Below are 10,125 nucleotides of genomic sequence, written 5' to 3'. Positions count from 1 at the left end.
TTTTTCCCTCATTTTGTTGAAGTGAAATGTAGTTGAAGTGTACCTATGATGAAAATTACAGGCCTCCCTCATCTTTTTAAGTGGGAGAACTTGCACAATTGGTGGCTGACTAAATACTTTTTTGCCCCACTGTACATGTGAGTTCCTAGAAAAACACAGTACAGTATGTTTTGAATTCCTGTTCATTAGCTGCATAGGACAGTTGATGTGTATTGATGATTACCATCCATTAAATACATATATATATAAAAGACTTTGTACACTTGACATTGTATTCAATATACTTTTTATTCCATAAAATAGACAAGGTAATTAACCAAATCAATTGTATTTCATACATTTTTTAAATCTGTAATCCCTTTTAGAGCAGAAACATTTCAATCATGTTTAGGGGAGTGTAAAAGTGAGAATGCATCAAAAACATAAGTGAAAACTAGACCAATAAATTCATGTTTCCCTGTTCCTCTAGTGTGTGTGTGAATCCGGCCAATTTACGCAAAAGCTTACTAAGGCCTTTACCATGTATTTACTTACCATACAATACAATAACTAGGCTACTCATTTAAGGGAATGTTCATTTAGGTAACAGCTGACAGAATCAATGTCAAAATAAACAAATGAATTAGTTGGAATATTGTGACCATATATTTACTGCCTGTTACTCTGGTATGTGTCTTTACTTGGGAATGGACTTCTGTGACACTCATTCTATCATTATAATACAGTAATCATGGAACCAAAATCCTTTTACTTCTTTAACGTTTCAGTCCTTTGGACATGCACGTTATACTGTCTTGTCTTCATGATTTTAAATTGAAGAGAAAGCAAGGGCATTTGTAATGCCATATGTTTAAATACTGTAGTACAACATTGATAACGTACTGGATTCTAAATACATGCATGAGACAAAATAATTGCACTGCTGAGTATTCAAGCAGCCTTTAGTGCAAAAAACATGTCCCCACGAAAAGATGTGGTGGACAAATCTTTGTAGAAAAAAGGTCAGTCATTTGAAAGTTCTTCAAAAGTAGCCTAAATTTTTGTTTTCATTTTATTGCTCCCATAGCTTCAGGAAAAACATATGCTACCCATCACTAACATTTCAATTGCACCCCATCCTTTAATAATACAGTATATTTCTTAACAAATAAAAATAAGAAAGATATTTTTTACATGTCTTTCCTATAAGATGTTATATTAATGTGCAGATGTAATACGTTTAATCAATGTCTATGATAACAGAATGCACTGGAAAACAATGTGATTTTGCTGATGAGAATGTGCAGTATGTAGGCTACATAAACATACTGATTCGATATTTGGATTTAGTTATAGGCACAATACCCCATCTATATCTCATGGGCCTATTGATAAGCTAACATTTGTCTCTCCATGTGTTACATAACATTATGCCTTGCATACAGTGCCTTGCAAAAGTATTCATCCCCCTTGATGTTTTTCCTATTTTGTTGCATTACAACCTGCAATTTAGATGGATTTTTATTTGGATTTCATGTAATGGACATACACAAAATAGGCCAAATTGGTGAAGTGAAATTAAAAAAATAACTTCTTTCTAAGAAATTCTACAAAATAAAAAACGGAAAAGTGGTGCGTGCATATGTATTCACCCCCTTTGCTGTGAAGCCCCTAAATAAGATCTGGTGCAAACAATTACCTCCAGAAGTCAAATAATTAGTTAAATAAAGTCCACCTGTGTGCAATCTAAGTGTCACATGATCTGTCACATGATCTCAGTATAGCTACACCTGTTCTGAAAGTCCCCAGAGTCTGCAACACCAGTAAGCAAGGGGCACCACTAAGCAAGCAGCAGCATGAAGACCAAGGAGCACTCAATTGTCCTGCTGGAAGGTGAACCTCTGCCCCAGTCCCAGGTCTCTAGCAGACTGAAACAGGTTTTCCTCTAGAATCTCCATTAATTTGTCTCCATCCTACTTGCCCTCGTTCCTGACCAGTTTCCCAGTCCCTGCCGATGAAAAGCATCCCCATAACATGATGCTGCCACCACTATGCTTCAACGTAATGAGAAGTGCTGGCTTTGTGCCACACATAGCGTTTTGCTCTAAGGCCAAAAAGTTTAAGAACCCTTCTCAACATGTTTGCTGTGTCTACCAAATGGGATTTGATATGTTTTTTTTTCAGCAATGGCTTTCTTCTCGCCACTCTTCCATAAAGCCCAGCTTTGTGAAGCATCCGGGTGATAGTTGTCACATGGATGGTTTCTCCCATCTCAGCTGTGTCTCTCTCCAGCTCCTTCAGAGTTACCAGTGGCCTCTTGGTTGCTTCTCTGACTAATTCCCTCCTTACCCGGTCACTGAGTTTTGGTAGACGGCCTCCAGGGGTTGTTCAAAGTTTTGGGATATTTTTTTATAACACCAGAGCTTATTTAGAGGTGTCACAGCAAAGGGGGTGAATTTTTTCTTAGTAAATGTTTTTTTCCCACTCCTAATTAAATCAATTTTAGTTCCAGGTGGTAACAGAATAAAATGTGAATACTTATGCAAGGCACTGTAATACTGTGTATGCATAATAATGTAGTAAAACTGGAATCTCAAACAAAAAAGTCAGAAGTATACAGACAATGCCATTATCATAGAGTATATTGTATGCTACTTTTGGTTCAAATAAGCAGTGCAAAATTGTTTAACATACTAAGGTGAAAACCAATGTACTGCCTTGTGAACATTCCAACATCACACTTGCTTATCAGAAGTATGACTCAAAGCTACCATGCAACAATAACACTCCCAGTCAATCACATTAGCCTATCTACCTAAACAAGCACGTATGGTGTCTGTGTTGCTGGCAGTGTAACATCAAGGGTGTCCATGTACATCATTAATGATGCACATCATTTCAGGAGGAAAACTACAAGATACTTCACATATTGAAATGCAATAAATAGTCAAAGATACCCTGAGTCACACTTCGGAGAGAGAAGACAGGCAAACAGAAAGGAGAGATCTACACTACCGGTCAAATGTTTTGGAACACAAACTCATTCAAGGGTTTTTCTTGATTTTTACTATTTTCTACATTGTAGAATAATAGTGAACACATCAAAACTATGAAATAACACATATAGAATCATGTAGTAACCAAAAAACTGTTAAATAAATCAAAATATAGTTTATATTTGAGATTCTTCAAACAGCCCCCCTTTGCCTTGATGATAGCTTTGCACACTCTTGGCATTCTCTCAACCAGCTTCACCTGGAAAGCTTTTCCAACAGTCTTGAAGGAGTTCCCACATATGCTGAGCACTTGTTGGCTGCTTTTCCTTCAATCTGCAGTCCAACTCATCCCAAACCATCTCAATTTGGTTGGGGGTCAGGGGATTGTGGAGGCCGGGTCATCGGATGCAGCACTCCATCACTCTCCTTCTTGGTCAAATAGTCCTTACACAGCCTGGAGGTGTGTTGGGTCATTGTCCTGTTGAAAAACAAATGATAGTCCCATTAAGTCCAAACCAGATGGCATATCACTGCAGAATTCTGTGGTAGCCATGCGGGTTAAGTGTGCCTTGAATTCTAAATAAATCACAGTGTCACTAGCAAAGCACCCCCACACCATAACACCTCCTCCTCCATGCTTTAAGGTGGGAAATACATATGGAGAGATCATCCGTTCTCCCACACCACGTCTCACAAAGACACTGGTTGGAACCAAAAATCTCAAATTTGGACACCAGACCAAAGGACAAATTTCCACCGGTCTAATGTCCATTGCTTGTGTTTCTTGACACAAGCAAGTCTCTTCTTCTTATTGGTGTCCTTTAGTGTTGGTTTCTTTGCAGCAATTCGAAAAATGAAGGCCTGATTCACACAGTCTCCTCTGAACAGTTGATGTTGACATGTGTCTGTTTCTTGAACTCTGTGAAGCATTTATTTGGGCTGCAATTTCTGAGGCTGGTAACTCTAATGAACTTATCCTCTGTAGCAGAGGTGACTCTGGGTCTTCCATCCTGTGACGGTCCTCATGAGAGCCAGTTTCATCATAGCGCTTGATGGTTTTTGCGACTGCACTTAAAGAATCTTTCAAAGTTCTTGAAATGTTCCGTACTGACTGACCTTCACGTCTTAAAGTAATGATGGACTGTAATTTCTCTTTGCTTATTTCAGCTGTTCTTGCCATAATATGGACTTGGTCTTTTACAAAATAGGCTATCTTCTTTATACCACCCCTACCTTGTCACACCACAACTGATTGGCTCAAATGCATTAAGAGGGAAAGAAATTCCACAGTTAACTTTTAAGGCACACCCGTTAATTGAAATGCATTCCAGGTGACTACCTCATGAAGCTGTTGAGAGAATGCCAAGAGCGGGCAAATATGTCATCAATGCAAAGGGTGGCTATTTGAAGAATCTTAATTATAAACTATATTTTGATTTGTTTAACACTTTTTTTGGTTACTACATGATTCCATATGTGTTATTTCATAGTGTTGATGTCTTCATTACTATTCTACAATGTAGAAAATAGTAAAAATAAAGAAAAACCCTTGAATGGGTAGGTGTTCTAAAACTTTTGACTGGTAGTGTAGCTCTATGGCCTTGGAGGCCCTGGGTCTGAGACTGGCCTAGATTTGGAATGCTGATGCTCTGTGTTGGGTTTGCTGTATGTGTGTCTTTGCACAAGTAGTACTGTAAGGCTGTCCTCTCTGGGTGAATCCTCCATATAAGCCAAGCCTGACACAGAGTCTTTGAATTCCTGATGGCTCCTCTCCAAGTTAAGTTCAGGACTCTGATAATGTAAAATAAATAAGAGCAAACACACGCATTTCAACATAAGTGTGTTTCCACCATTAGAAAGTATCTCAGAACTCTTGGAGTAAGTCATAGTTTTTCTAATATGATATCAATCCCATTTTTAAAAAGTCTTGGTCCTTGATTGCCATTGTCTGTTTGTTCTGTGGAAATCAACAGTTCAGTACGTACTTGTGGTGATGAATGGCTGAAGCAATGGCTGCTGGTCAAAGCAGCGATTGGCTGAACCCTAACAGCAGGCCTTTGATAGTCTGGACTGGCAGTCACAGTGCTATAGGCAGGAGGTCCCAGCGTAGACTGCCTCTGCAGGAGCTGCAGGATGGTCTGAATATCTGATGTCATCTGGGACTCCAACCTGTAAACACAGATGGAAGGCAGAAAATGAACTTCTACTATTGGTTATAGGGATAAGGGACTGGAGGCTAAGGAAAGATAAGCTTAACACAAATCAACAACTATACTGTCTCTAGGCTATCACTGTTTTGTTTTTATTGTACAGTCGTCTAGGCTATCACTGTTTTGTTTTTATTGTACAGTCGTCTAGGCTATCACTGTTTTGTTTTTATTGTACAGTCGTCTAGGCTATTGCTGTTTTGTTTTTATTGTACAGTCGTTGAATATGTCAAATTCTAGCACTAGGGGGAGCTTGTGATCTATGTTTACATTACAGTATCATCATGGTTGTCAATGAAATCAAAAGGCTTGGGAACATGTTTTATGATCTCTCTCTCTCTCGTAGGAGTCATAATGAATATTCAGTAAGGGTGGGGTAACAGTGTCTGTGGAGGGGATTTCTAGCTACCTCACACTCACACATTGCCTGTAATACTAATGGATGGATATCCTCCTGCTGCTAAACACGGAGCATTATCTGTGGTGATGCTGATTAATCAATTTAATTGCGCTTCCTTAGCTGCCATCCGCCAATCAGAAATGGTGTCATTATGCACATGCTTAGTATAATGCCTCTAATGCCTTCATCATTTGTTCAGCAGTTCGTGACTCTTGACACATACAGGAAATACAAAAGAAACAGGATGGATTTTCTGCCGTTCAAATAAAAGACAACCAACCTTGTTGAGTTTAGTGGAACTTGAGACAATGGCATGTTGTCCGTTATTTTAGCACTGCTCTCCACTTCTCTGACCGATGGTCATTAGCCTAGCACGGAAATAATGCCTAAATGGCAGAGACATTCTGCGAAAACCACAAAAACGGTAGCTACTAATAGTTGGGTAAAACCCAGGGTCAGAGAGAGTGCACTGGAAAATGTCTCCTTTGGAAATAGGACCGCACGGATTCAAGAGGAGACCTTCAGTATGACACACACACAAACACATACAAAGCTCCCGCTCCCCCTTTATTTGGAAAATCTGACCATAACTCTATCCTCCTGATTCTTGCAAAACACAAACAGGAAGTACCAGTGACACCTTCAATAAAGAAGTGGTCCGATGAAGCGGATGCTAAGCTACAGGAGTGTTTCGCGAGCACTGAAAATGTTCCGGGATTCATCCGATGGTATTGATAAGTTTACCACATCAATCCTCACCTTCATGAATAAGTGCATCGGCGATGTTGTCCCCACAGTGACCTTGCATACTGTATATATCCCAATCAGAAGCCATGGATTACAGGAGACACCCGCACTGAGCTAAAGGCTAGAGATGCAGCTTTCAAGGAGTGGGACACTAATCTGGACGCTTATAAGAAATCCTGCTATGCCCTCCGACGAATCCGCAAACAGGCAAAGCGTCAATACAGGACTAAGATTGAATCCTGCTACTCCGGCTCTGATGCTCGTTGGATGTTTCAGGGCTTGCAAACTATCACGGATTACAAAGTGAAACTCAGCCGCCGCGAGCTGCCCAGTGGCACAAGCCTACCAGATGAACTAAATGCCTTCTATGCTCGCTTCGAGGCAAGCAACACTGAATCATGAATGAGAGCACTAGCTGTTCCGGACGACTGTGGGATCACGCTCTCCTCTGCGTAGCCGATGTGAGTAAGACCTTTAAACAGGTTAACATTCACAAGCCTGCTGATCAGCTGCCAAGTGTCTTCACTGACATTTTCAACCTCTTCTTGACCCATTATGTAATACCTACATGTTTCAAGCACAACACTATAGACCCTGTGCTCAAGAATGCCAAGGTAACCTGTCTAAATGACTATCGCACCGTAGCACTCACATCTGTAGCCATGAAATACTTTTAAAGGCTGGTCATGGCTCACATCAACACCATCATCCCAAATACCCTGGACCCACTCCAATTCGCGCACCGCCCCAACAGATCCACAGTTGACGCAATCTCTATTGCACTTCAAACGGCTCTTTCCCACCTGGACAAGCGGAACACCTATCTGACAATGCTGTTCATTGAATCCAGCTCAGTGTTCAACAACATAGTTCCGTCCAAGCTCATCACTAAGCTAAAGACCCTAGGACTGAACACCTCCCTCTGCAACTGGATCCTGTACTTCCTGACGGGCTGCCCCCAGGTGGTGAGGGTAGGCAACATCACATTTACTATGCTGACCCTCAACATGGGGCCCCTCAGGGGTGTGAGTTTAGTACACTGCTGTACTCCCAGTTCACCAACAACTGCATGGCCATGCACGACTCCAACACCATCATAGGTTTGCCGACGACACAACTGTGGTAGGCCTGATCACCAAAAAATATGAGACAGCCTTTTGGAAGGAGGTCAGAGACCTGGCAGTGTGATGCCAGGACAACAACCTCAACATCAACAAGACATAAGAGCTGATCGCGGACTACATAAAACAGAAGGCCGAGCACGCCCCATTCACATAGATGGGACTGTAGTGGAGCGGGTCGTTGCTCGGTGTCCACAACACTAAGGAGGTGTCATGTTCCACACACACCAAAACAGTCGTGAAGAGGGCACGACAATCCTTATCCCCCTCAGGAGGCTGAAAAGATTCGGCATGGGCACTCAGATCCTCAAAAAGATCTACAGCTGCACCATTGAGCATCTTGACTGGCTGGATCACCGCTTGGTATTGCAACTGCTTGGAATCCGACTGCAAGCCGCTACAGACGGTAGTGCGTACGGCCCAGTACATCACTGGGGCCAAGCTCCCTGCCATCCAGAACCTCTATACCAGGTGGTGTCAGAGGAAGGCCCTAAAAAATTATCCAGCATCCCAAGTCAGAGACTGTTCGCTTTGCTACCGCACGGCAAGTGGTACCAATGCACCAAGTCTGGAACCAACAGGACCCTGAACAGCTTCTACCTCCAAGCCATAAAACTGCCAAATAGTTAAATAGTTCATTTTTATTTCATTTTATTTATTTCACCTTTATTTAACTAGGCAAGTCACTTGCGAACAAATTCTTATTTACAATGACGGCCTACCCCGGCCAAACCGTAACGCGGACGACGCTGTGCGCCGCCCTATGGGACTCCCAATCACAGCCTGTTGAAATACAGCCTGGAATCGAAACAGGGTCTGTAGTGACGCCTCTAGCACTGAGATGCAGTGCCGCGGACCGCTGCGCCACTCGGGAGCCCTAATAGCTACCTGGATTATCTGCATTCAACCTTTTTGTACTAACTTTTTTGACTCATCACATACACTGCTGCTACTGTTTATTATCTGTCACTTTGTTCCTAGTTATATCTACTGTACATACTGTATCTACCTCAATTACCTTGTAACCCTGCATATCGACTCGGTACTGGTACACCATGTAAAAAGCAAAGTTATCAATACTCATTGTGTATTTATTATTACGTGTTTTATTTTTCTATTATTTCTATATTACTTTCTCTCTCTTCAGTGTTGTGAAGGGCCATTAGTAAGCATTTCACTGTTAGTCTACACCTGTTGTTTACGAATCATGGGAGGAGGTCAGAGACCTGGAAGTGTGGTGCCAGGACAACAACCTCTCTCTCAACGTGATCAAGACAACGGTGATGATCAGGGACTGAAGGAAAAGGAGGGCCGAGCATGCCCTCATTCTCATCGATAGGGCTGTAGTAGAGCAGGTTGAGAGCGTCAAGTTCTTTGGTGTCCACATCACAAACAAACTTTTATGGTCTTAACACACCAAGGCAGTCGTGAAGAGGGCACGACAACACCTATTCCCCCTCAGGAGACTGAAAAGATTTGGCATGTGTCCTCAGGTCATCAAAAAGTTATACAGCTGCACCATCGAGAGCATCCTCACTGGTTGCATCATCGCCTGGTATGGCAACTGCTCGGCCTCAGACCGTAAGGCGCTACAGAGGGTAGTGCGTATGGCCCAGTACACCACTGGGGTGTTAGAGGAAGGCCCTAAAAATTGTCCAAGACTCCAGCCACCCTAGTCATAGACTGTTCTCTCTGCAACCGCATGGCAAGCGGTACCGGAGTGCCAAGTCTAGGTCCAAAAGGCTTCTTAACAGCTTCTACACCCAAGCAATAAGAATTCTGAACAGGTAATCAAATGGCTACCCGGACAATTTGCATTGACCCCACCTCCCCCGTCTCTTCTTTTATGCTACTGCTACTCACTGTTTATTATCTGTTATCTATGCATAGTAACTTTACTCCTACCTACAGTACATGTACATATTACCTCAATTACCTCGACTAACCTGTACCCCCGCACATTGACTCGGTAGCAGTACCCGCTGTATATATCCTCGTTGTTGTTATTTTATTGGTTCTCTTTTATTTTTTACTTTAGCTTATTTTGTAAATATTTTTCAAAACTCTTATTTTTCTTAAAACTCCATTGTTGGTTAAGGGCTTGTAAGTAAACATTTCACGGTAAGGTTGTATTTGTCGCATGTGACAAATTCAATTAAATTTGATTCGATTTGATGTGACAAATAACATTTAATTTGAGGTCTCCTATTCTTTGTGATTATTCCTGCTAAAACTACCACCTGCTGTTTGACTGTCTGCTCTCGGCAGCCTGCTGGTGCAGGTGTTGTTATCTCTCTTCTCAACCTGTTTGACTGTCTGCTCTCGGCAGCCTGCTGGTGCAGGTGTTGTTATCTCTCCTCTCAACCTGTTTGTCTGTCTGCTCTCGGCAGCCTGCTGGTGCAGGTGTTGTTATCTCTCCTCTCAACCTGTTTGTCTGTCTGCTCTCGGCAGCCTGCTGGTGCAGGTGTTGTTATCTCCCCTCTCAACCTGTTTGACTGTCTGCTCTCGGCAGCCTGCTGGTGCAGGTGTTATCTCTCCTCTCAACCTGTTTGTCTGTCTGCTCTCGGCAGCCTGCTGGTGCAGGTGTTATCTCTCCTCTCAACCTGTTTGTCTGTCTGCTCTCGGCAGCCTGCTGGTGCAGGTGTTATCTCTCCTCTCAACCTGTTTGACTGTCT

The 10,125-nt window shown here is 42.3% G+C and overlaps 1 protein-coding gene across 4 annotated transcripts in view; it reads right to left on the bottom strand.

The window, feature by feature from the left end:
* Window positions 1–269: 269 nt before the first annotated feature.
* The window catches only part of LOC129821312 (potassium voltage-gated channel subfamily H member 7-like), a 120,618-nt gene continuing 110,762 nt past the window's right edge, over window positions 270–10,125 (bottom strand). For 3 of the 4 annotated variants that reach the window (XM_055878834.1, XM_055878835.1, XM_055878837.1), the window contains 2 exons: window positions 4,961–5,144; window positions 270–4,766 (listed from right to left, as the gene is read on the bottom strand). In XM_055878834.1, the coding sequence (XP_055734809.1) occupies window positions 4,569–4,766; window positions 4,961–5,144 (382 nt within the window). In that variant the 3' untranslated portion in view covers window positions 270–4,568. The remainder of the gene's footprint in view (window positions 4,767–4,960; window positions 5,145–10,125) is intronic. The other variant, XM_055878836.1, reaches the window with a different exon arrangement.

Source organism: Salvelinus fontinalis, chromosome 23 (assembly GCF_029448725.1).
Source record: "Salvelinus fontinalis isolate EN_2023a chromosome 23, ASM2944872v1, whole genome shotgun sequence".
NCBI classification, from domain to species: domain Eukaryota; kingdom Metazoa; phylum Chordata; class Actinopteri; order Salmoniformes; family Salmonidae; genus Salvelinus; species Salvelinus fontinalis.
Note: the sequence above shows the minus strand (reverse complement) of the source record. Positions and strands in the feature narration are given on the sequence as shown.